Here is a 26,031-nt window from a genome sequence, read left to right as displayed (position 1 = left end):
GGTCCAGGCTAAGGCCTTAGTGCTAGAGGCGGGCTGTGCCCAGCGCAGGCAGGGCAGCAAGGCGAGTCTCTTTCCCCGGGGGCGGGAGGAGCTGTGCCAGCCTTCGGTTTCTCTGCAAGGGAGGGCTGATGGCAGCCGGGAGGGCGGGGGTATCTGATGGGGTTTGAGATCCAGCCCACTCTGCGCTCGGTGCTGTACAAATGCCCAGACAGCCCCTGCCCCGAGAGGCACCTCCGTAGCCTGGGCTTGCAGCGAGGTGAAGGGACAGGCCCAAGGCCACATGGGGAGTTAGTGGCGGAGTGGAAAGCAGGCTGCAGCCCTCCACAATGGGCTGCCCCTCCCCAGCCCAGCGCCCATGACGGGCAGCGCATCACGGCCCCTTGTGTCCTCTCTGCCCCCAGCGCGGAGGAAGCAGCAGACACCCGCTCCCCCGCCGGCACGCAGAGCAATCGGAGTTTGCTCTGAGGCTCTGCAGACAAATGCCGAAAGGGGCCAGTGTAGACAGCCCAGTAGTCTTTTCCGGAAAAAAGCCCCGATCGCGAAAATGACAATGTAGACGCTCTTTTTCCGGAAATACTTATAATGAAAACTATTCTGTTTTAAGCATTTCCAGAAATTCATGCCAGTGTAGACACAGCCTACTCTTCTCATGAGTGATCCCCGCGCTCTGGGCACTCTCTTGTTCACTGGCGGTGGTGATGGGCCAGACCCTGCTGATGTACCTGTCAGAACTTTGGGTGGATAAAAATGGATGATTTTTTTTTAAATAAACAAAAAAGGAATATTTTTATTTAGATCAGATTTTGTTCTTTTGTTTAACATCATGGCTACGTCTACACTGGCATGAATTTCCGGAAATGCTTAAAACGGAACAGTTTTCCATTATAAGTATTTCCAGAAAAAGAACGTCTACATTGGCAGGATGCTTTTCCGGAAAAGCCCTTTTTCCGGAAAAGCGTCCGTGGCCAATGTAGACGCGCTTTTCCGCAAAAAAGCCCCGATCGTCATTTTCGCGATCGGGGCTTTTTTGCGGAAAATACGACTGTGCTGTCTACACTGGCCCTTTTCCGGCACAGTTTTCCGGAAAAAGGACTTTTGCCCAAGCGGGAGCAGCATAGTTTTTCCGGAAAAGCAGCTGATTTCTTACAGTAGATCATCAGTGCTTTTCCGGAAATTCAAGGGGCCAGTGTAGACACAGCAGTATAGTAACTACATTTCTCATTTCACGATAACAACGACAATTCAGTCACCTCACAAACATACTAGGCCCACATTTTGGGTACGGCTAGACTGCAGGGGGCTTTCGGGATACCGTCCACTGCATCCAGGGAACACATTTGCTCTTCCACTTTTTTTTTTTTTGCGAAAGAGCAAACATGCTCTTTCAGAAGCCCCTGTATTCCTCCTTCCACATGGACAAAGGGGGCTTTCGAAAGAGGGTTTTCTTCCAAAATTTGGCCCAGTCTAGATGGGCCAAATTTCAGGAAAGCCTCTTCCAACAAAAGTATTGGAAAAAGAAATGCAAAATGCAGAGCGCATTTTGTGAATCTTGTTCCGATAGATCAGGGGTCTCCAAACTTTTCAGCCCGAGGGCCGCATTAACTATCAAACAGCAGTTCGGGGGCCGACTACACACTTGAGGTCCAAATAAAAAACAATCAAAACATGGATGTTGTTTTTAATTATTTATTTAATGTTTCCTCTTCAGAATATTCGCCTGCGAATCCGTTTCTCCCGGAAGGGGGGGGGGGCTTTTCCCCCTGCTCTCCCCTTCCTCTGCACGCTGTCCTCCCCTCCTGCTTGCCACCGCTCACTCCTTCCCCCCCCCCCGGGCGGAAGGGGTCACCTTTTTAAAGTTCCCGCCGGGGTTCACGTTCCCCCGCACGTCGCCGGGCGGGCGTTACCACCACCGCCCATCCTGCCCCCTGATTGGCCGGCTGCCCTGTCAGTCTGGGCGGGGGAACGCCGCCCGTGCTAACCCCCGCTCCCTGCGCCGTTTGCCGCCGCGCGGCCGCTTGTCAGCGGAGCGGCCCGCTTCTCCTGCCCCGGCACGGCGTGAGTACACGCCGCACACCCCTGACAGGGCCCCCCCCCCCCCGCGGCAAGAAGGGCCCGTTCGGCGGCACCCCAGGGACGGTCACCACGGGCCGGATGAGAGGGCCTCGCGGGCCGCATCCAGCCCACGGGCCGTAGTTTGGAGACCCCTGCGATAGATCCTCGCACTCTAGGCGTACTGTTCCAGTCTCGTAACAATGAATTAATGATTCCCGTCTGTCCAGCTCTTCTCAAAAGTTCTGGGTTTCCAATTTCTGTCTCACCCGACTAAAAGAGTGCCATGTACAAAGACAGACTGAGGCTGGATATGATTGGTTTTGAACTGTGCTTATATGGTAGTGGCCTTGGGCCAAGTGAAGACATTGTCTTAAAGACAGAGAGACAATAGATAGGAACGGAGGGAGGAGAGTAGAAAAGAACAGTGTGGCAGACTGGAAAGGAAAAGGGACCACGTTAGCCACAGATTCCTAGATCCCCCGCAATTTTGACACAGAAAAACTTTCCTGGCTTCTGGAACAATCAGTTCCATACATACAAGATGGGAAGCGACTGTCTAGGAAGGAGCATGGCGGAAAGGGATCTAGGGGTCATAGTGGACCACAAGTTGAATATGAGCCAACAGTGTGATGCTGTTGCAAAAAAAGCAAATATGATTCTAGGTTGTATCAACAGGTGTGTTGTAAGCAAAACTCGTGAAGTCATTCTGCCGCTCTACTCTGCACTAGTTAGGCCTCAGCTGGAGTACTGTGTCCAGTTCTGGGCGCCACATTTCAAGAGAGATGTGGAGAAATTGGAAAGGGTCCAGAGAAGAGCGACAAGAATGATTAAAGGTCTAGAGAACATGACCTATGAAGCCAGGCTTCATGAACTGGGCTTGTTTAGTTTGGAAAAAAGAAGATTAAGGGGGGACATGATAGCGGTTTTCAAATATCTAAAAGGGTGTCACAAGGAGGAAGGAGAAAATTTGTTCCTCTTGGTTTCCGAGGACAGGACAAGGAGTAATGGGCTTAAAGTGCAGCAGGGGAGGTTTAGATTGGACATTAGGAAAAAATTCCTAACTGTCAGGGTGGTCAAATATTGGAATAAATTGCCAAGGGAGGTGGTGGAATCTCCCTCTCTGGAGATATTTAAGAACAGGTTAGATAGACATCTGTCAGGGATGGTGTAGACGGAGCTTGGTCCTGCCTTGAGGGCGGGGGGCTGGACTCGATGACCTCTCGAGGTCCCTTCCAGTCCTATTATTCTATGATTCTATGATTCTGGACGTAGGAGAGACTCTGTCTGGGGATAGTTGGAAGACGTCCGCTCCCTGGGTAGGAAAGGAAACGTGTCAAGTGTCGGTAGGACAAGATGAAAATGCAGGGCCTAGCAGCAAGAATGAACCATCGTAAGGAAGACTTAGTGGAGAAAATGATGTGGCAGGAGATATGGGTCTGGCTGAGCGGGTCAGCGGGTTAGTAACTTCCTCAAGACTCTCTCTGCGCCTTTCAGGAGAAATCTGAGTTGACACATGAATTCCCAAGCTGTTGGCTGTGTTGGATGTGGCTAGGAAAAAAAAAAAGTTTCGCTTCGCTCATCCTTCTGGCTTGTTCCCGAGGTTCAGAATCTGCCACCCAAGTGTACAGCACACGAAGCTGCCGTTAGAGAAATCGAGAGTTGCCAGGTGCCAGTTGAGTGTCATTTTCTATTTTCCGCCCTTTATTTTGGAACGTTGTGGCTACAGATCCGGCCTGCACAACATACGGCCAGCGGGCTGCATGCGGCCCGCAGGGGCTCCCTGTGCAGCACATGACGACTACGGGCGGTGCGGCCCCATCCAATCCGCTGGCCGGGCGGAGGAGCGGAGCACCGCCGCGGAGGGGGAGGTTGCATGCGTGCAGCTCTGGCACGAGGAGGCAGGGCGCGAGCCAGAGGGCGGGACGCCGGCAGACACCAGGACGCTGGCGTGACGTGGCGTTGTGATGTCACAGCTGGTGACCGCTGGATTCAAAAAGGCTCCGGCAGCCCCGCAAACTAGAAGGCAGGAGCCAGGTAGGGGAGGGGAAGGGGCTTGCGCAGAGGAGAGGGAAGGGGAAGGGGGCAGGTCAGGAGACAGGGGAAGGCACCAAGAGACAGGGTGGAAGAGAGACAAATGCCGGGGGGCCAAGTGCAGACAACGAGGAAAAGGGCAGGAGGGGAGGTGTCAGTAGGAGGGGGAACAGGGTGATGTTGGGAGAGGAGAAGGGAAGGGCATTGGGAGCTGTATGCTGTGCAGGCCTGAGTTAATTGAAAAACTCTTAATACAGTATCATCCCCCCAAAACCTACCCTTGCAGCCCGCGGCTGTTTTCTTTGGAGTAATATGGCCCTCGCCGCTTTTCCGAGTTATTATTTCGAAATAATTTAGTCCGTGTCTACACAGCAGGCAGTTATTTCGACATACTGTCGACATCCTGCCAAGCTGGAGGACGTCTGACTCCGAGTCCTGGGCCCCACGTTGTACGAGGCGTAAGGGAAGTCGGAGGAAGAGGGCTCTGTTTCGAAATAGGTGCCGTGTAGACGCTCCCAATTTCGAAAGAAGCTATTTAGAAAAAAGCGCCGCAATTGACGTAGCTCAGGTGGCGTAGCTTATTTGGCGTTAAGCCCTGCTGCGTAGATGCACCTATGGGTGCATCAACTCAGTGCCCTTTGCGTGAAATAAGCGACGCAATTGGCGCGACGCCAGTTGCGGAGCTTATTTCGAGTGTATTTCAAAAGAGCTTATTTCGTAGACAGGGCCAAATTTCAAAATCACGTGCTATTCTGAAATTCCCCTTAGCCCTCGTGGAACGAGGGTTACCGGGACATCGGAATAAGCCGCCCGTTCTTTCGAAATCTATGTCGAAATAACGGGCTGCTTCAATAGACGCGGAATCGTTCTTTCAAGGTACTTCTGGTATCCCAAAAGAGCTCCCCAGTGTAAACGTGCCCTATTTGAGGTCAGCATCTCTCCGCTTTCCCAAGGAGAGCTACACCGCACCCTCAGCTCGAAATAAGATGCCAAATTTGCACTGCGCAAATTGCGAATCTTCATTCGAATCTATGTCGAAATAGCCTCTTTGAAATTTGGCGTGTCTACACGGCACCAAATTTCGAACGAACGCGCTATTTCGAGCCATCTCTTACCCCTTGTGCGACGAGGGTTAGCGAGAGGGCGACATAGCGTGCCTGCTCATTTGAAAAATATTTTGAAATAACAGGTGGCTTGGGTAGACACGGGGTAGGTATTTCAGGACACCTCCGGTATCCCAGCATAGCCGTGCAGTGTCGATATGCCCCTAGGTTTCTTTCTCAAACAGCAGAAGTGCCGTCGAGTTCAATGGGGCTCATGCCAAACGGAAGGGCACTCTACGTGCAGTCCGTTTCCGACGTTTTGGTAACTTGATTTAAATCGGTGATTTTGTTTTTTGTTTTTTTGTGTGTGATATAAATCGCGATGGGAATCAACCCACCCTGGCAGGGCTCACCCGGGATTCCGACATGCCGCACGACGCCTGGTGGCAGCAGCCACGCCCTCCTCCCACCTCATTGGCTGTTGGGAAACCACTTCTGAATGCAGCGTTGTGATTGGCTCCGAGGGAGCCTGCTCGCTCGTGCACCTGGCCACCCCTCCCTGCCTGTGTTTCCTCTCCGGATCCTCTTTTCCAAGAGCACCGAGGCAGCATCGGTGGCGCGTACCTCGGGGGCCACGTGGCGCTCGTCCCGAGGCGGGCGATGGTTGCCCGGGAATGGGAACTCGTCTCTGAGATGCCCGCTTGCCCTAGGAGCTTCCGGGGGGAGATGAATCTCCCATCCGGAGCCTGGGGCCTTCCTGGGGAGACCCTGAGAGTACCAAAGGGCTGGTCAGGCAGGCCGAGCGAGAACCACAGACAGAAAGCTAACCCCAGACAAAGACAAATTCAGAAGACAGCACGAGCTAGATACGTTCGTGGAGGGTAGGTCCAGCGATGGCTGTTGTCAGAGGCGGGGAATGGGTGTCAGGGGAGGGATGCTGTGAGGATTCTCGCGGGCACCTGGGGCACCTCTGGGGCACCTGGCCTTGGCCGCTGTGGGCAGACCGGACCCCAGGCTGGATGGACCTTGGGTCTGGCCCTGTCTGGCCGTTGTCATGTTCTGATGAGCTATGGGGCAGTCTCCTCTCTTGAGTTCTTCCGATCCCTCCTGGCTGCCGCCGGGGAAGATGCTGGCGCCAAACACAAGTCACTGGACTCAGTCCAGAGGCCGCTGTTCTGTGGCCCGTGCTGGATGCGGGGAAACGGTCAGGACATGGAGCAGGCTTGGGGATGCTCCGGCCTACGCTGCGGGGTACACCGGCCTCTGGTATCCAGCAGCACAAAGGGGCTGAAAGCGACTTTGCTCCACCGGCTCGCTTCCCCTGGGGTGGAGGCTGCCCTGGGGTCCCAGCCTTGCCCTGCTCCGGAGTGAGCCCCAGACGGTAGCAGCATCAGGAGTGGGGTGCGACTGGGCCAAAGGGCCATTAGATGAAGCAGGCAGACACGGTCGCCTGGCCCCTGTGTTCCTTCGGCTCGCCCACTTGTGCTCAGATGGGAGAGACCTGGAGCCCCAGCCGCCCCGTGGAAAGGGACTGGAAAGCCCCGGCTGGTTCGGTTCCAAGAGCAGGCGTCTAACAAGGGACCGGACCGTGGCGCACCACAAGGAAAGATGGAGACAAGGCCCCTGGGCTGCTCCTCTTTCTGCTCTCATCGCACCAAAGCCAGGGGGTGGCCCACGGAAAGCTGCAAGCAGTAAAAGAGAATGTGTATTTCCTCCATGCATATGGGGCCTGTGGAACTCACCGCCGCAGGGCAGTGTTGGGACCGAGAGTGGAGCAGGATTCCAAACAAGGCAGGACATTGCTGCAGAGAACATCCATAGTTCTGTCAGAGAAATCACAGAATCACAGAGCACTAGAACTGGAAGGGACCTCGAGAGTCATCGAGTCCAGTCCCCTGCCCTCACGGCAGGACCCAGCACCATCTAGACCATCCCTGACAGGTGTCTGTCCAACCTGCTCTTACATATCTCCAGGGATGGAGATTCCACAACCCCCCTAGGCAACAGACCACCGTGCTTTTATCTCTGGCCTTGCTGTGGCCCCCAGCACTGAAGGGTCCTGTGAGACAGGTAGCACCTTGGTGCGCAGAAGGGGACCTGAAGCACATCAAGTCTAAGTGACTTGGCCAAGGTCACAGAGAACACCTGTGGCAGAGCATGGACCTGCGCTCACCTCTCCAGAGTCCCAGGCGAGTCCTGCAGCCACCTGACCCTCTTGCTGCCCCTTCAGTGTACTGACCAGCCGTTACCCGGTGGAGTTAGAGGCAGGGGCGGCGGGTATCACAGGCAGGGGGAGGCGTTGCCTTCCCAAGCCACCTGCCTGGCCCCGCCCAGACTCCGCCCCCAGAACACTGGCTGAAGTCTTACGGGGGGTGGAGAATTGCTGCCCCCAGCACCTGCCTTCCCCGTGCTTTGGGACTAGGGAGGCTGGGACCACGTGCGGCTCTGCATCCTTGTGGTGCGGGGAGGGGGGAGGTGGCTTGGCTCCTGTGAGGGGGCGGGACCTGAGAAGAAGGGGCGGGGCTGGGGGGGCCCATGCTTAGTGGGGAATATTAGGGGGTTGGCTAGATGGGCCCTGGGCCGGCGGGTCGTAGGCACGGTGTTATTTGCTTTAAGAAAGCCGAGTTTAACTCGTGTTGCCGTTTCTCAAATCCCCCCCCCGCCCCACCCCAGCTATTCATTTTTAGTAGCACTCATTCTGACAGGCTGTTTTCCCTCTCGACTTAGTGTCAAGTGACACCAAAACCCGACAACTTTGATGGGGGAAAATAGCTCCTCGGCTATTCATAGGCAGCGGCGGAAACACAGCGCGTGGGAAGACACAACCGAGCAGGCTCTGGCTCTGTGGCATGCAGCCCCAGCGAAACGGGGAGCCCCGTGCGGTGGTGCGTTCCGCTTTGCTGGCTGGCACGGCGGGTGGGCGAGTCCGGCGGGCCGGTCGGCCTTCATTTGGGCTCTGAAAATCAACGCCGCCCAATGGCCAACAGCCGCTGAATCGGCTGCCGGGTCGGTCACCGTGCAGCCCGCGGGCCAGAGACAGCCCCGGCGGTGGGTCTCACCTTCACGCTGGCACCTGCGGGGCCTACAGAGTCCAGCACAAGCTTCCCCAGAAGGAATCGATCCCCCCCCCCCACACTGATTCCTGATCAGAGGGAGAATTCCCGCAGCGGCGCGTAGGGCGAATGGCGTTGGGCTTTGGGGGGGGCGGAGACAGGGACTCCCCAATTGCAGAGGCACAGAAACCCCCACGGAGGTCAGGACACTGCCGGGTTTCAGGGCCTGCTGCTCCCAGGTGCCACAACCGGAGGGGGGTTTTCCCGCAGCTCCGGCGGGTTTTCCAAAGGACTTTCAGCCCCCAGCGTGCACCCGGGGGGTGGAGCTGCCCCGCTTGTGAGACGGGGGCCCCTCTGGCCTTCGTGCCACTGCGGAGGCAGCAGGTGCCTGGCGCGGGAGCCGGAGAGGAAGGAGGATGGCGCATGGGGTGCAGGCCGAGGGCAAGGCAAGGTGGAGAAATGCCAGGGAGGGAGGCGGCGGGGGGGCACCGCACACAGGGTCAAATCCAGGCCAAAGAGCCCGATCCGAGGAATGCAGCCCGGCCCGCTCCGGGATCCAGCGCTCAGCCATGCTCTCAGGCCAGGGACGGCGCAAAACCGGCCCTTCGGCTCTGCAGGGGAGGCGGCTCTGTCACGTTCCCTGCAACTTCCCAGAAGTGCCCCGGGGCCCCCTCCCCGTCACGTCCCCGAAGCCAGGCCGGCTGTTCGAGAGAGGCCGGCGCTCCCCCGCCTCCGGGCCTTGGACACAGGCACTTGGAGACAGCTGCACCCAGCTGGGCTGGGCTGGGCCCTCTAACTCCCTCCGGGACTTTTAACACCTGGCCGGATCTGGCCCCCGAGCCTCAGCCCTCCGCACTGCGTGGCACTGGGGAGCCCATGCCGGTGCTCCAGCCCCTCCCGCCAGCACCCATCGTGGGACTGGAGCCCACAAACTCTCCGAGGCTGGGCCCCCCGAGGCTCTGGCGTGCGAGGGGAGTGCAGGGAGCGTCTTTCTGCAGCTTAGTCCGGGGCCACGTCAGGAAGCGGTTTGGGGGTTTTTTTTTGCTTCTCACTTGTGTGCAGCCCCCGATGGATTTTTCTGCAGGTCAGTGGCGTCCAACCCGAAAAAGGTTCCTTGGCCCAGGCTAGAATTACAGCCGAGGAGCCACGTAGGTAGAACAGAGCCAGAATCTGGCCCATTCTAATGCTCCTGATTCTTGCCATAAGAGCCAGAGGTGTTCCGGGCACAGGAGGGACCAGCAGTCACTGATGTGCTGGGCAGCTGGGGCCAAGCCGGCAGACCGTGTCTCAGAGATGCTGTGACACTGATCAATTCGCCCAGTAACGGGGCACTGATCCAATCCGGCACCTCTACCCATTAGCGGCTGCTCTGAGCCTTGTGACCCAGCCCCACCCCACCGCACCAGGCCACCTGTCACGTGGGCGATGCTATGGCTGTGTGACAGTCAGTCACTGGATAGAATTGTGGTTCGTTATGACGCCTGCTGAAGCGACCAAACAGCCAGGAACATAGAGGTGCAGAAACTGGTTCCGTTCGAGTCCGTCTGCGGGATGTAGGTCCAGGCAGTGTTGTTACGGGCACCCTTCTCGGCAGGCCTGCTCCCCGAGTCACGCAGTTCAGCTAGGAGGAGCCACAGGATTAAGAGGTCGCAGGTTTAAAATAAAAGGGAGCTTTTCTTCACGCAGCGCACAGTCAACCTGTGGAACTCCTTGCTGGAGGATGTGGTGAAGACCAGGACTTTAACAGGTTCAAAAAAGAGCTCGATAAATTCATGGAGGTTAGGTCCATGCATGGTTACTAGCCAGGAGGGATAGGAACAGCGTCCCTAGCCTCTGTCAGAGGCTGGAAATAGGTGACAGGAGAGGAATCATTTAAAGATTCCTTGTTCTGTTCCGTCCGTCTGGGGCACCTGGCATTGGCCACTGTGGGCAGACAGGACACTGGGCTAGATGGACCTTTGGTCTGACCCTGTCTGGCCGCTCTTACGTTCTTATGATTTCACCAGCTACAAAACGCTCTGCACATCCTTCAAATCCAACCCATCCATTCCTCACACGCTGTTCTGCGCCTTGTGTGGGACACTCACATTCCAGGGCCGGGGCCGGAAAGGACCCTCCCTGGCTTGTACTAAAGCACAGAACAAACAGAGCTTGGCTTTGGCACGTTTCCTATCAGGCTTGTGCTAAAGGCCAAGTTGTACAATCCGGGCGGCATGAACAGGCGCGTGGTTCAGACCCGAGAAGTCGTTCTCCCGCTCTGCTCTGCGCTGGTTAGGCCTCGGCTGGACACTTGTGCCCAGTTCTGGGCACCGCATTGCAGGACAGATGTGGAGAAATGGGAGAGGGGCCAGAGAAGAGCAACACAGAGGAGGAAGGGTCTAGAGACCATGAGCGAAGGGGGGGAGGCTGAAAGAATTGGGCTTGTTCAGTTCAGAAAAGAGAAGACCGAGAGGGGGACATGGTAGCAGCTTTCGTGCACCTAAAAGGGTGTTACAAGGAGGAGGCAGAAAAATGATTCTGCTTAATGTCTGAAGATAGGGGAAGCAACGGGCTGAAATGGCAGCAAGGGAGGTTTAGGTTGGACATTAGGAAAAAGTTCCCAACTGTCCGGGTGGTAAAACACTGGACTCAATTGCCTGGGGAGGTTGTGGAATCACCAGCATGGGAGATGTTCAAGAGCAGGCTGGACACCTCCCCCTGGACACCTCCCCCCGTCAGGGATGCTCTGGATGGGTCAGGGATGCTCTGAATTGGTCAGGGATGCTCTGGATTGGTCAGGGATGCTCTGGATGGCGCAGGGATGCTCTGGATGGCGCAGGGATGCTCTGGATTGGTCAGGGATGCTCTGGATGGTGCAGGGATGCTCTGGATGGGTCAGGGATGCTCTGGATGGTGCAGGGATGCTCTGGATGGGTCAGGGATGCTCTGGATTGGTCAGGGATGCTCTGGATGGCGCAGGGATGCTCTGGATTGGTCAGGGATGCTCTGGATGGGTCAGGGATGCTCTGGATGGCGCAGGGATGCTCTGGATGGCGCAGGGATGCTCTGGATGGGTCAGGGATGCTCTGGATTGGTCAGGGATGCTCTGGATGGCGCAGGGATGCTCTGGATGGGTCAGGGATGCTCTGGATGGGTCAGGGATGCTCTGGATGGGTCAGGGATGCTCTGGATGGCGCAGGGATGCTCTGGATGGGTCAGGGATGCTCTGGATTGGTCAGGGATGCTCTGGATGGGTCAGGGATGCTCTGGATTGGTCAGGGATGCTCTGGATGGCGCAGGGATGCTCTGGATTGGTCAGGGATGCTCTGGATGGGTCAGGGATGCTCTGGATGGTGCAGGGATGCTCTGGATGGCGCAGGGATGCTCTGGATGGGTCAGGGATGCTCTGGATGGCGCAGGGATGCTCTGGATGGGTCAGGGATGCTCTGGATTGGTCAGGGATGCTCTGGATGGGTCAGGGATGCTCTGGATGGCGCAGGGATGCTCTGGATGGGTCAGAGATGCTCTGGATTGGTCAAGGATGCTCTGGATGGGTCAGGGATGCTCTGGATTGGTCAGGGATGCTCTGGATGGCGCAGGGATGCTCTGGATGGGTCAGGGATGCTCTGGATGGTGCAGGGATGCTCTGGATGGGTCTGGGACGCTCTGGATGGCGCAGGAGTCTGGACCTGATGACCTCTCGGGATCCCTTCCAGCGCCAGGGTCCTGTGACTGCGGGATGAGTGACCCGCACTCCGGGAACCCCCCCGGCCAGTTCAGGTCTTACCACGGCCAGGCCTGGGTCCAGGGTGGCCTTTACTCACCCAGCCTGCCTGCTGGCAAGGGATGAACCCTACTTAGTGCATCGTGGAGATGGAGCAGAGGACGAAGCATCCAGCTCCTGGGTTCTGGCAGCCACATGAGTTGTGAGCTTGGCCAGGCCTTGTTAGTCCGGACGTTTCTAACCGAAGTGCCTGCGTTTAGGTCCATCCTGAGGAGCTTGGCTAGTTGCAGGTGGGCGGCTGGCTGCATCCCTTGATGTAACACCCCCAGGGGCGCTGTGCCCAGCCGGCTGGACCCCCCTTTAGCCTAGGGCAGGACTCCTCACCCGCCAGTGTCCCTTTGCGCTACAGCCTCTCCCTACGCAGGAGACACCTGCCTGGAGTTAGCGCTTGAGCCGACAGAGAGCCCGCCCTGGGAATTCGCCCCAGGAGCTCACTTCCCAAATGGATTTCGTTGCTTTTCCTTCACACCACTTTTGGGCTGTGCCTCAGTTTACCCTCCTGCCCAGTGGGGATCATGCGCCTTACTTCCCAGGGGTCCCAGGAGGCTGCTTGGGGAGGCCTGTTAGGTGGGGGAGGAGGTTCCCGAAACGAAACGAGAGATGCCCCAGCAGACAGTCCTGGGGGAGAACAGTCCGGGGGCGCCAGCCCGATGGCTTTGCAGCTCTTCTCCTTGCGCCGAGGAACTGCTGACGGAAGGAGGCAGGGCCGGCCCTGTGGGGCGTCCGGCTGAACTCCCCAGGAGCGGTTTCCTGCTCTCCCCAGGCCTCGCTCCCACAAATAAGCCAGGCGTGTGGGCATCGGGGGAGTCGGGGGGGCATTTGGACTCCGCGTCTATAAGAAATAGCTTGATTTGAGGGGCGGGGAGGCGGCTCCTTCTTCCAAGCATCTCCCGTCGGCCTCCGGCTGCGGATTTATGGTGCTCCAGCGCCCGGGTGTATGAGCGGAGTCGAGTGAGAAGCTCAAGTGTTCGGGAAGGAAAACAGGCCGTTGGCTGCCCCGTGGTCCCAGCTGGGGCCGGTCGCTCCCCTCCTCCTCCCTCCCGCCTGACAAGCTCTCGCTGTCGAGGTGTGGAGGCGCGTGGGCAGCCCAGCTGCCGAATCTCGCAGACCTCCGGGCTCGGTTCCCTCTCTCTTCCCGGTTGCAAGGGCCCCAGAGAGATCTGGGCAAACACTGAGCAGCCCACGCCCGGCCTGACCACAGCAGCCAGGCCCTCTCCGCCGTCCCGGCCTGGCTCCAGGGGAGACTCTGGACGTGGCTTCGCAAGGGTGAGGCCAGGCCGGGAGGTCGCAGCTCCTCAGGGGTAGTTAGCCCCTGAACGCCCCCAGAGTTCAGTGGAAGTGAGGCACCTACTCAGCGCTGAGCCGCTGTGCCTCAGTTTCCCTCTCTGCAAAGGAGGAGGAATAACCCTTCCTTTCTCCCAGCCGCGGTCTGTCCTGCCTCAGCCCCGGGCCTTTCCAGCCCCTGGCGAGACACACACGTGCGTGTTCGTGCCGACGAGCCGGCTCCCCCCACTTCAGCTCATACTTGCAGGGGCAATTTGTGATGCCTGGTGTCTCCCAAACTTCCTGCTGGCTTTGGAGGGGAGGGGGGTGGACTCGGCGGGCGAGGCAGGGTTCAGGAGCGGAGCCGTGTTCACAGGCGCCGTGAGGACCCCCAGGACGGCCGATCAGTATTCGGGAGGGAGGGAGCGTAGCTGAGGCCAGGAGCTTATCTCCATGTGACGGAGGCCAGGCTAGAGCCGGGACAGGGAAGCGGATGGTGCCAATGGCTGACGCCCCCGGCAGGACCCAGGCTCCTCTGCCCCCCAGCCCCTGTACGGCCACACGCCCCTCACGCAACCTGGGCTCAGCCCGCTCGCAGGACCCCGGCTCTAAGACCCCGGGGGAGAGGGGGTCAGCATCCAAGCCCCGCTGTGACTCAGCTCCAAGGCCGGTCAAGCCAGCGGGGCGGCGGAGGGTGGGGTGGACGCGGGCGCGGGGCTGAGAGCCGGGGTCCCTACTGCGGTGTGGGGCTCCCGCAGACCTGAGTCCACACTGCTGTGTGATGTGTCCACGGGGGCTGCTGGCTTGCCCAGCCAGGATTATGCAAAGTGGGGAAAAGAGCATTTCCCTCCCCTCCCGCCCCCGGTCTATCTTTTGTGGAAAGCCAAATGCAGCAGGGAGTCCATTACATTCGCCCTGCCTAGGCTGCTAACCTAGGGCCTGAGAGCGCTGGCGTTCACGCCCTGCTCTGCAACAGACTTCCCAGGCGACCTCGGGCAAGTCACTTAACCTCTCCATGCCTCCGTTTCCCATCTCTACAATGGGGATAGCCACCAGCCCTGCCTCATGGGGTTGCCAGGAGAATAAATCCACTGACAACGAGGAGGTGCTCAGATGCAGACAGCTCTAGAAAGCTATCTGTGCCCTCGGCGAGAGAGAGAGAGCTTTATCGTGTTTCCCACGATTCTTATCAGAGCTGGCAACCCAGGGAGCGCTGCCCCAATTCTGAGCAGCTCTGCAGAAGGTTGGTTTTAGGGCTAAAACTAGAGACCTGCAGGCCTGGGCCGGCTCCCTGTACAACCTTGGACAAGTCGCTTACACCCAGCATCAATGTGATATCTAGGTGCCTAACTCCCATTGGTTTCAGGGGCCTTTGGAGATGTAGGTGCCGTCGTCGCCCCCTGCCTCAGTTTCCCCATATGTGAAATGGGGATTTGCTCTTGTTTGGGTCTGATTTTTAAAGACCTGCAAGAGGTGCAGAATATTGTCAAATTTAGACTGCCGGGGGAGCGAAGGTTTTCTTCCATTTCTTTTACTGTGTCCAAGAGACAGGAAGAGAGAGAGAGAGAGAGAGAGAGAGAGAAAGAGATTAGCCTTTGGAGGGTTACATAAAATGGCCCAATGGGTTAAAAAAAAAGGATGCTCAATTATTTCAGGGCCCCTGTTTGCAAATAAAAGCGTCACGGCGCAGTGGTTTTCACACAGAGGTGCACACGACTTCCTCTTTGATGCCAAACATCTTTGCCGAGGTACTTAATAATTGAACATCTTAGCGCTAAAAATAAAACAGCGGGACGTGCACTAGATCGCATGCCAAGCTCCCAGCCCCGCACAGCTGCCAGCTTGGGGGCCAGCCCCCGGTTGGGCAGCAAGGGAAACTGACCCAGGTCTATCTAGACTGTTCAATATCTTCCTCGAGGATGTAGATATCGGCAGAGAGAGGATGCTTATTAAGTTTGCAGATGATCCCAAGCTGGGAGGGGTTGCGACTGCTCTGGAGGAGAGGGTCAGAACTCAAACTGATCTGGATAAACAGGAGAAATGGGCTGACGTAAACAGAATGAAGTTTAATGAGGACAAATGCAAAGTGCTCCGCTGAGGAAGGACCAATCCGTGTCACACACATGGAATGGGAAGCGACTGTCTAGGAAGGAGTTCGGCAGAAAGGGATCTGGGGGTCAGAGTGGGCCACAAGCTATAAGACAGCAGTGTGACACTGTGGCAGCAAAAGCAAACTTGATTCTGGGCGGCATTAACAGGTGGGTTGTGAGCCAGACACGAGGAGTCATTTTTCCGCTCTGCTCTGCGCGGATGAGACCTCGGCTGGAGTCTTGTGTCCAGTTCTGGGCACCGCATGGCAGGAAAGATGGGGAGAAACGGGAGAGGGTCCAGGGAAGAGCCACGAAACCGAGGAAAGGTCCAGAGAACAGGAGCTACTAGGGAAGACGGACAGAACTGGGTTTGTCTTGTTTGGGGAAGAGCAGACCGAGAGGGGACGTGACAGCAGCTTTCAGTTCGCTGACAACCACTGCGGCCTCCTCCCCTTCAACTGCGCCCCACCGATTCGGTCACCGACCCCCACCCCGCCCACCCCCACGCAGTGGGGCCCTGCACCTGGCGCAAGGCTGAACCCGACCCTGGGAGGAGCGGGGAGCTTGTACCGCGTCTTCCCCCACCCCCTCCAGTTTGGGGCCAGGTCCCCGGGTGCTCTAACCCGCTGGTGGAGATAGAGGAGAGTTGGGCTGGGGGCGGAGAGGCTGGTCTGGCCAGCGGCAGGCGGAGGAGGAGCCGGTGGATGACGGGGGAGCAGAGGGGGGCTAAATCGGCACCCCCCTAGTGTGGCACCCTGGGGCAACTGCCCCCCCACAGCCCCTCCTTGCTGCACCGCTGCTCTCTGGCGCCTCCTCTAGGCCTTGACCATCCTGTGCATCAGCTACGGCCATTCCCCCCTCCCCCCCGTCGGCCTTTCCTACCCCAGCTCCTTCCTCTCCGCCCAGCCAACCTAGCTCAGCAGGTCTCCACTTCCCTGCAGCCTTCTCAGGCCATCGTTGGCGGCTTCCCGCTGTCTCTGGCGTCCCAAAGGCGTCCCTGTGCCCAGCACTGGCAGGGCGCAGGCGAGGACGGCTCAGGGTGGCGGGAGCCGCTGGGCGTCTGCCGTGGCGAGGGGCGCTGGACCGAGAACGCCAGCGAGGCCTGCCAATGGCTGCAGAGATTTGGCTCCGGGTTTTCCTCGAGGGGGTGGGTGCCCAGAGCTAGGATGCTGGTCCGTGCCCTTCTAGGGAAAGGGACAACCCAGGCGGCCGAGCGGTGCTTCCCCAGCGGTCCTGGGGGCTCAGGACTGGCCACCCCGGCCCCGTTCTCCAAGCGGCCTTGTCACGTGGCACTGCAGCGCCCTAGGGTTTGCCCGGGGCGAGGGTAGCCAGGCCAGGTTGGAGTGAGCCCTGCAGGGACCCCATGCGCCTGAACCCAGCCCCCGGAGCTGGGAGCCAGGCCCAGCCCGGCAGGACAAGAGCCACGGAACGAACACATGGCGGCCAGAGACCTCAGGCGGCTTCAAGTCCAGCCCCTTGCCCAAAGCAGGACCAGCCCAACTCCATCATCCCAGCCAGGGCTTGGTCCAGCCGGGACTCTAGGGATGGTTATTTCGAATTCGGGGCTCCTGCGTTCCTCGGGGAAGAGCGCTCATGTGGAAACAGCAGGCGTGAGGGCCATTCGAAGTAACTACTCCTCGGGGGGCTCCAAGTGGAGGTCGCGCGTCCACGGTAACGGAGCTGCCTCAGACTCATCGCAAGGCTCCCCCGTGGCGGGGACGTGCCGTTTCGAAACTGTTATTTCGGGAGTTATTATTTCAAATTTGGCTATTTCGAAATCGTTTCCTGGTGTCGACACGCCCTCACGCGCCACAGGACTCCTCGTTGTTCTCCGTGGTGCAGACTAATACGGCTCCTCCTCGGAGCCTGCCCAGAGGGGGGTTGCGCTGGATAACCGCGAGGTTGCGTTGTAACCCACACCCGTTGGGTGGGTCCCGGTCCTATGCAGTGGCACTGAGACCACGTACAGTGAGAGAGAAACACAAGGGAGCTCTCCAGCCAAAGTTGGGAGGCAGCTGATGTTATAGCTCAAGCTGTAGCAACTCCTGCACAAAGGTCTTAGGTTCAAATCCACCCCTTGGGGGTTACACGTGTCAAAGAGCAAAACTCAAAAAAGTGTAAATTATGGAGGCAGGGGCCCAAATTGGGGGGGAAACCCCCCCCAAAGATTAAATTGTCTCCTGATGAATTCTATGCAGCCTCTCCCCCTTGGGGAAGGTGGACGAGCCAGCTGGTATCTGCAGATGCTTCCAGCCTTTTGAGGTGCCGGAGGTTCCCCCCAGCAAGTGGCGTGACCTTTGGGGCGCTGGACGGGTTGCGGAGACCGGACGGGCGGACGTGCAAAGCTCAGCTGATTTCTAACCAGCCGCCTTGTTCGGCGACTCCCGCGCTCCCTGCATCACTGCAGAGAAGTGACTGCCAGAGCTCCCTGCAGCCGGGGGACGAATGAGGACACACAGCCTATGGGAGGGGGAGGGGAGCACTGCCGCTCGCGTCCCCCGCCCCCCTCTGCTTCCCAGGGCGATGTGTCAGGCAGCTGGGAGAGCGGGGGATGCTCTGTGTTTCCAGGCTGCTGGCTGGTCCCACTGTTGAGGACCCCCAGGCTGGGCCGTGCTCCGAGCCAGCCCTCCGGGCTGGGGGGCGGCCAGGAGAGCCAGGCTGCGGAGAGCTGAGATTGCTAGGGATGGGGGGTCTCTGGGTCTACTCCCCGTGCGGGCTCAGGGACCAGGGACAGGCACCGCGAGAGCCGCAGGGCGACGTTCAAGCAAGGCGCGCCCGGGAAAGAGACAGGCCTGGTTACCCCGGGGGCCAGCTGCCCAGGGCGAGGCCTCTTTCCCCATGGGCAGTGCCTTAGAATGGGCCAGGGGACGCCACCGTCTGCCCCAAGGCCCCGCCCTGGCGTGCTCTTCCCCCCCAAGCCCGGGGGGGTGGCTCAGGCTGGCAGCCGGGGGATCAAGGCAGCTGGGGCAGGCGGGCCGGTGTGTGGGGGGAGGTTCAGCCGCCGCTCCTCCAGCTGCGGGGGGCGGGATTAGGGGCTATCATGGGCGACGGGGAGGGGCGAGGAATGGGCGTGGCCTCCGGCAGAAGGGGCGGGGCTAGGAGTAACCTTTCCGGGGGGGGGGAGGGGTTCACGTGTCACCCAGGCCTTTCCGCAGGAGACTTTTGCCAAGCACAGCGTCTGGAAGGGAAAGGGAACGGCCTTTGGATCCACTTCCCCAAGCTCCGCCCACGGCTCCCAGGGTGTTGCAAGAAATACAAAGTTTTGAAGTCAAACCTCAAGGTGAGACAGGCTCTGGCTCCAGTATAAGGTGTGACGTAGTGGGGGTACCTGGCTGGTTTCTATGCTGCTGGCTCTGGGGTAACCCCCACTGGCTGTCGTGGGGACCACGACCCAGCAAAACAGGATGAGTCACTATGCAAACCAGTGGCCAGACACCCCCCATGGAGAGGAACAAAGGAAGGTGGATGCTGCCTTGGCTGGGGGGCAGGGCTGGAAGTTAGTGAGTTGGTTGCTGGCTGTCGGAGGGCATGGAGGAGAGCCTAGGGGAAGGGGCTGGAGTTTAGGGGCCCAGTCTCCTCCATCTCAAGGGGGCCTGAGGCATCCTAGCCCAGTTCCTGTAACCAGATTACATCTGTGCTGCGCTGTGCTGGAGGAGCAATAAACCACCCTCAATTCCACTGGCTGGTGCAGTCTGTTTGTGCCATTTCGGGGTGCAGGAGACGGGGAACCCCCAACGCGCCGTCACACTGGTGTCAGAAGTGGGATGCACTGCACCCCATGGATGAAGCTCCCAGCGGCAAGCGACAAGGTGCTGTAGAAGCAAGAGCCCTGGAGCCAGGCGTGCTGGAGACAGAGCGAAGCGGTTCCTGGGAATCGTGGGGCGCTGCAGCACTAGACTGGTGAGTCTGCACCGAGGGGCCCAGCGGGCAGATGGCCTACGCCCGACTCTTGAAGGCAGAGCTGGTGGGGCTGTGCAGAGAGAGGGGCTTGCCTGTGCAGAAAGCAACCAAGGCCCAGCTGATTGCCCAGCTGGAAGAGAATGACCAGCCACAGGGCCAGGATCTTGTCCCCATGGGAAGCAGCCAGACCCCCCCTGAGAGTGTGTCAGGCTCAGAGAGGGGGAGGAGCGCTGGAACCCACCGGAGAGATGAGACAGCGTCTCCCGGGAGGCCTGCAAGCCGTAGCCCATCTAGGGCAGGGGCCAGCCCAGCGGAGCTGCGGCGGCTGGAGATCCAGCTGCGGATCAAGGAATTGGAAGTAGAGGACCGAGAGAGGGACCGCCAGGACCGAGAGAGGGAGCGCCAAGATCGAGAGAGGCAGCGGCAGCATGAGCTGGCCATGGCAGAGCGGAGAACCGGCGGGGCACCGGCTGCGCCAAGTGCGGAGGGGCCCCAGGGTCCCAGGACTGCCAGATGCTTGGAGAGGCCCGTGGTGGCCCAATTGAAGGACGTGGGCGACATAGACGGGTTCCTCAGTGCCTTTGAGAGGGCCTGTGGACTGCAACGGGTTCCCCCAGCTGACTGGCTGCAGGAGCTCATCCCCGCACTGAGCCAGGAGGCGGCCGGAGTGCTCAGTCAGCTGGAGGACCTCCAGCCAGGGGATTACAACCGAGTCAAGGAGGCCCTGCTGCACAAGTTCGGGCTGACCCCCGAGATGTACAGGAAGAAGTTCCGGGGGGTACAGAAAGGGCCACGGGAGACCTATGTGGACCTGGCCTCCCGCCTGGCGCAATACTGCCGCAAGTGGGTGTCTGGAGTCGGAGCCCAGACCGCAGAGGAGCTGCTCAAGCTGGTCATGATGGAGCAGTTCTATGAAGCGTGCCCACCCAAACTGAGGCTGTGGCTCAAGGACCGGAGACCAGAGAACCCCCAGGAGGCCGGGAGACTGGCGGATGAGTTCACGGAGAGCCGGTCCGGGTGTGAACGGGAGTCCCGGAGAGAGAGGGAACCGCGCAGAGACCGGATCTTGGCTGAGCGACGGAGGGAGTCAACTACGGGGCGAGACCAAGGAACAGGTCATCTGTGCCCCAGAGAACCAGCCAGGGCCGGGACAGAGACAGCCCAAAGCCTAACTTGCCATCGCTGTGGGCAAAAAGGCCACAAGAGGGCTCAGTGCACCAGGTCCCAGGACCGGGGACTTTCCAGGGTTAACTGGCTGGGGCGGGAGGAAGGGCAGGCTGCCCCAGAGGCAGGGGCTGGCAGGCAAACCTCAGCTCAGAGAGAGGGGAAGGATGCTCTGTGCACCTCCCCTGGGAGGTCTGATTCTCAGGAGGCGGATTTCTCCGTGTACCGGGTGGGGGCAGGACGGCCCCTGCGGAGCGAGTGCCTCATACCCCTGGAGGTGGATGGTAGGAAGGTGACGGGCTTCTGGGACACGGGGGCGGAGGTGACTCTGGCCCGATCCGATATAGTGGCCCCAGAGCGGATACTACCCCACGCGCAGCTGACCCTGAAGGGCATAGACGGGTCCCCGTTTAAGGTGCCTGTAGCCCGGGTGCATCTGAAATGGGGGGCGAAGGAAGGCCTCAAGGAAGTGGGGGTGCACCCGCACTTGCCCACCGAGGTGCTGATGGGGAATGACCTAGAGGAGTGGCCCCATGAATCCCAGCGGGCTCTAGTCACTACCTGGAGCCAGAGCCAGCGGGGGGCTGACAACGTGGGTCCAGGGAAGGACTCCTGGCAGCATCCTCAGGGTCCCATCCCAGTGGACACGGGGTCCAGCCAGGCTGGGACTCCGGACCTAGGCAGAGGTGGGGGACAGGTCCCGATCCCTGCCTCAGCAGCTGAATTCCAGGCTGAGGTGCAGGCAGACCCCTCCTTGCAGAGGCTGAGGGACCAGGCTGGCCTCCATGCAGCTCAGCCCCGGGGGAGAGGTGGCCAGGAGAGATTCCTGCGGGAGCGTGGGCTCCTGTTCCGTGAGTGGCTCCCCCCCAGGAAGGCGAGGGCATGGAGGGTAGAGCGGCAGCTGGTCGTCCCCCGAAAGTATCGCCTCAAGCTGCTGTATTTGGCCCACGATGTCCCCGATGGGGGCCACCGGGGGATCCGGAGCACCCGGCTGAGGCTGCTCCAGCACTTCTATTGGCCGGGAATCTTTACAGCCGTGCAGCGGTACTGCCGGTCCTGTGACTCCTGCCAGAGGGGCGGGAAGGCCCAAGACAGGAGGAAAGCGGCTTGGGGGTCTCTACCCCAGATAGACCCTCTGGGCTTGCTGAGAGAGTTATGGGAGGGGAAAACCTCCCTGGATGGAGCATCGGGGGTGGAAGCCGCCCTGGCTGTCCAGAGAAGGCTCGCTGGGCTCATGGCCCCGGCCCGAGAGACCCTGGCCAGAGATCAAGGCCAGTGGAAGGGTGGGTGTGACCCCCGAGGACAGGCCTGCGCCAGTCGCCCTGGAGCGGGGCGGCGAGTGGACAGAGGGAAGCCAATTCATGTGGGGCCTCGCCACGGCCGGCCCGAGTCAAGGGGAGCACCCATGTCCCCAGGGCGGGTTCCCACGCAGAGGACCCGAACTTCCCTAGGTCACGAGCGGAGTGACCCTGCTCAGTTCGCTCTCGGAGGGGGGAGAACTGTGACGTAGTGGGGGTACCTGGCTGGTTTCTATGCTGCTGGCTCTGGGGTAACCCCCACTGGCTGTCGTGGGGACCACGACCCAGCAAAACAGGATGAGTCACTATGCAAACCAGTGGCCAGACACCCCCCATGGAGAGGAACAAAGGAAGGTGGATGCTGCCTTGGCTGGGGGGCAGGGCTGGAAGTTAGTGAGTTGGTTGCTGGCTGTCGGAGGGCATGGAGGAGAGCCTAGGGGAAGGGGCTGGAGTTTAGGGGCCCAGTCTCCTCCATCTCAAGGGGGCCTGAGGCATCCTAGCCCAGTTCCTGTAACCAGATTACATCTGTGCTGCGCTGTGCTGGAGGAGCAATAAACCACCCTCAATTCCACTGGCTGGTGCAGTCTGTTTGTGCCATTTCGGGGTGCAGGAGACGGGGAACCCCCAACGCGCCGTCACATAAGGACACGAGAGCGGCCAGACGGGGTCAGAGCAAAGGTCCATCCGGCCCAGAGTCCTGTCTGCCCACAGCAGCCAAGGCCAGGGGCCCCAGAGGGAGGGAACAGAACAGGGAATCATTTAAGTGATCCCTCCCCTGTCGTCCATTCCCCACCTCTGACGAACAGAGGCCAGGGACATCGTTCCTACCCATCCTGGTTAATAGCCATCAATGGACCTGTCCTCCATGAATCTATCTAGCTCTCTTTTGAACCCTGTTAAAGTCTTGGTCTTCACCATATCCTCTGGCAAGGAGTTCCACAGGTTGACTGCATGAAGAAAAATTTCCTTTGGTTTATTTTAAATCTGTTACATATGAATTTCATTGGGTGACTCCTAGTTCCTGTGTGATAGGAGCAAGTCAATCACTTTTTCCTTATTCACTTTCTCCACACCAGCCCCTGGAATCCCCAGGTCCTTTTCTGCAGAACTACTACTTAGCCAGTCAGTCCCCAGCCTGTACCAATGCTTGGGATTCTTCCGTCCCAAGGGCAGGACTCTGCACTTGTCCTTGTTGAACCTCGTTAGGTTTCTTTTGTTTTGGCCAAATCCTCTAATCTGTCGAGGTCACTCTGGACCCTATCTCTGCCCTCCAGCGTCTCTACCCCTCCCCCTAGCTTAGTGTCATCTGTAAACTTGCTGAGGGTGCAACCTATCCCCCTATCCGGGTCATTCATAAAGATGTTGAACCATCTTTCATAAAGACCATAAAAACCGGTCCTAGAACCGATCCTTGGGGCACTCCGGTAGAAACCAACCGCCAACCTGACATCGAGCCGTTGATCACCACCCGCTGGGCCCAACAGTCTAGCCAGCTTTCTGTCCAGCTTACAGCCCATGTATCCAATCCAGACGTCCTTAACTCGCTGGCAAGAATGTTGTGGGAGACCGTATCAAAAGCCTTGCTAAAGGCAAGGTCTAGCACATCCACCGCCTCCTCTATGTCCACAGAGCCAGTTCCTCATTTTCCTCACTGTCTCCTCTTGGCCCCCCTGGCATTTGCCTCTCCTCCACACTGCCTCTTGGTGCCTGCCCCTTTCTTCTCCTGCCCTGCTCCCACTCCCTTCCCTTCCCCTCCCCTTCACTCAGCACACACCCCTTCCTCTCTTTACTCCCCCTCCCCTTAGTTCTCCCCCTAACCCTTCCCTCACCTTCCTGACACCTGCACCCCTCAACCCCCTCTAGCCCTCTGGTCCTGGGGTGAGGTCGTGTGGCAGGTGACTGCCCCATGTGCTGGGACTGAAGCCAAAGCCGTGGTGCTATTTTTAGTACCACGGCCCAGGCTCCAGCTCCAGCAGCCGCCACGTGGCCCACCCTGACTGCAATTCCAGCCTTGGGGAAGGGCTGAAGCTAGGGCCAGGGCCCCGTGGTAGCTGCCCAGCTGTTCCTGTGGTGGGGCAGGGCAGCCACCGGCCACGTGGCTCCGCCCTGAAGCAGCTGAGCAACCACTGCGAAGCTCTGCTAAAGAGCTGAGCGGGACTCAAATTGTTGATGCGCACCCACGCAGGCGCACCCCCTAGAGGGAACCGTGACCTCGAGAGGTCATCAAGTCCAGGCCTCTCCTCAGAAACTGGAAACTCAATACTGGCCCAGCTGATGCTTGACTTGGGTCTACCATAGCTCATGTGGGTTGTAAGGATCTAGGGATTCGAGTGGATCAGAAATTGACCATGTGCCAGCGATGCGAGGCAGGTGTGAAAAAGGCTCCTCCCTGTATTAACAGGCGTGTGGTGATCCAGACACAAGGAGTCATTCTTCCACTCTGCTCTGCACTGATCAGATCTCAGTTGCAGTGTTGTGTCCAGTTCTGGGCACCACAGCTCAGGAAAGATGGGGAGAAATTGGAGACGGGCCAGAGAAGAGCAACACAAATGATTCAAGGTCTAGAAATCAGGAGCTCTGAGGGGAGGCTGAAGGAATTGGGCTTGTTTTGTTTGGAAAAGAGAAAACTGAGAGGGGACGTGAGAGCGGCTTTCAAGTATCTACAAGGAGGAGGGGGGAACTGTTCTCCTTGGCCTCTGAGGACAGGACAAGAAGCAATGGGCTTGAACTGCAGCAAGGGAGGTTTAGGTTGGACATTAGGAAAAACTTCCTGCCTGTCAGGGTGGTGAAACACTGGAATAAAACCTCCTCCTGTGACACCCTTTTAGATACCTGAAAACTGCTCTCCTGTCCCCCCTCAGTCATCTCCTTTCCAAACTAAACAAGCCCAGTTCCTTCAGCCTCCCCTCAGAGCTCATGTTTTTCTAGACCTTTCCTCATTCTTGTTCCTCTTCTCTGGACCGTCTCCCGTTTCTCCACAGCTTTCCTGAAACATGGGGCCCAGAACTGGACACAAGACTCCAACTGAGGCCTAAACAGCGCAGAGCAGAGCGGAAGAATCACTCCTCGGCTCTGTCGACACTCGTGGCTTCTTGCGTCAGAAATATGCAAATGAGGCTAAGCGTGGACTATCGCTGACCCTCATTTGCATGCCTAATGAGCCGCCATTTTGCAGAAGAGGCTCTTGCGCCAGAAGGCGCTGTCTACACGGCCCCTTCTTGCGCAAGGAAACCCCTCTTGCGCAACGCCGTTCTTCCTGAAAATAATTGGCGTAACGGCATTGCGCAAGAGAGGTTTCCTTGCGCAAGAAGGGGCCGCGTAGACAGCGCCTTCTGGCGCAAGAGCCTCTTCCGCAAAATGGCGGCTCATTAGGCATGCAAATGAGGGTCAGCGATATTCCACGCTTAGCCTCATTTGCATATTTCTGACGCAAGAAGCTGCGAGTGTCGACAGAGCCCTCAGGCCTGGCTCACCGCACTCCTGCTCATGCCGCCCAGAATCAGGGTTGCTTTTTTTGAACCAGCGTCGCACTGTTGTCTCATATTCAGCTCGTGGCCCACTCGGACCCCTTGACCAGGATTTGTTAGTTCACATGATTCCTCAAAAGCTTCAGAGGGGAAGCCGCCTTAGTCTGGAACTGGAAAAACTTGAAAAACAACAACCACTCTAGCAGCACCTTGGAGACCAAGCAAACATGTAGCTGAGCTCAAGAGCGTCTGCGGACACAGCCGGCTGGATTCCGCGAGGCAGTGTTGTAAGGCCGCCGAGTGTTCGTTCCAGGGCTGGGGTCGGGGAACTCCGAGGGGATGGTCAGGACCCGTCTCTGGGATCAGGACGACTGATTCCCAGCAGCTTTTTGCAGCGCCCCTAGAGGCTGGTGACTCTCTCTGAACCCAGGGCCGGGGCTCGGTTTGTGACCGTGCCGTGGGCTTTTTATGTCATTCTTGTTCTCTTCCCTTTTTGTTTGTTCTGTTTCATTTGAGGTCATGCTATCCTCTTAGTCGGTAAAACCCGCCGTAATTATTCCCTGGAATGGCAGGATGAAGACAAAGCTGATGAGCTGCGGGTTTTTATTGCTGTTGGGCTCAAGCAATTTCTAATCATGCCTCGAGGAAGCTGCAAATGCTGCAGAAGCAGAATTCCTGGCCACTGGGCATTTGTCTTGATTCCCTCCCGGGGTCTGCTCTATGCCGACTGTCAGCCCTTCGGGACAGGGAGAGCCCCCTGGTGGGTACCTGGCAGGGCCCAGGGGTCCAGCACTTGGCTGGGGCTGCCGTAAGAAAGATACAAACTAATAAGATCCATAGAGCCGCTGATTTTAAGACCAGCGCGGCCATTAGATCCTCGAAGCTGAGCTCCGGTATCAGAATCACA

At 58.6% G+C, this 26,031-nt stretch overlaps 2 protein-coding genes across 2 annotated transcripts in view; both read left to right on the top strand.

The window, feature by feature from the left end:
- The window catches only part of KCNK3 (potassium two pore domain channel subfamily K member 3), a 72,905-nt gene that overhangs the window by 36,119 nt on the left and 10,755 nt on the right, over window positions 1-26,031 (top strand). The gene's annotated exons all lie outside the window — the stretch shown is intronic.
- LOC142828103 (uncharacterized) lies at window positions 19,713-21,094 on the top strand (the record flags this gene model as incomplete). The annotated part of the gene is made up of 2 exons (XM_075925941.1): window positions 19,713-21,045; window positions 21,090-21,094. Coding segments are annotated over 2 exons (1,338 nt in total), but the record flags the coding sequence as incomplete, so codon positions are not given.

This window comes from Pelodiscus sinensis, chromosome 3 (genome assembly GCF_049634645.1).
Source record: "Pelodiscus sinensis isolate JC-2024 chromosome 3, ASM4963464v1, whole genome shotgun sequence".
Lineage (NCBI taxonomy): Eukaryota > Metazoa > Chordata > Testudines > Trionychidae > Pelodiscus > Pelodiscus sinensis.
Note: the sequence above shows the minus strand (reverse complement) of the source record. Positions and strands in the feature narration are given on the sequence as shown.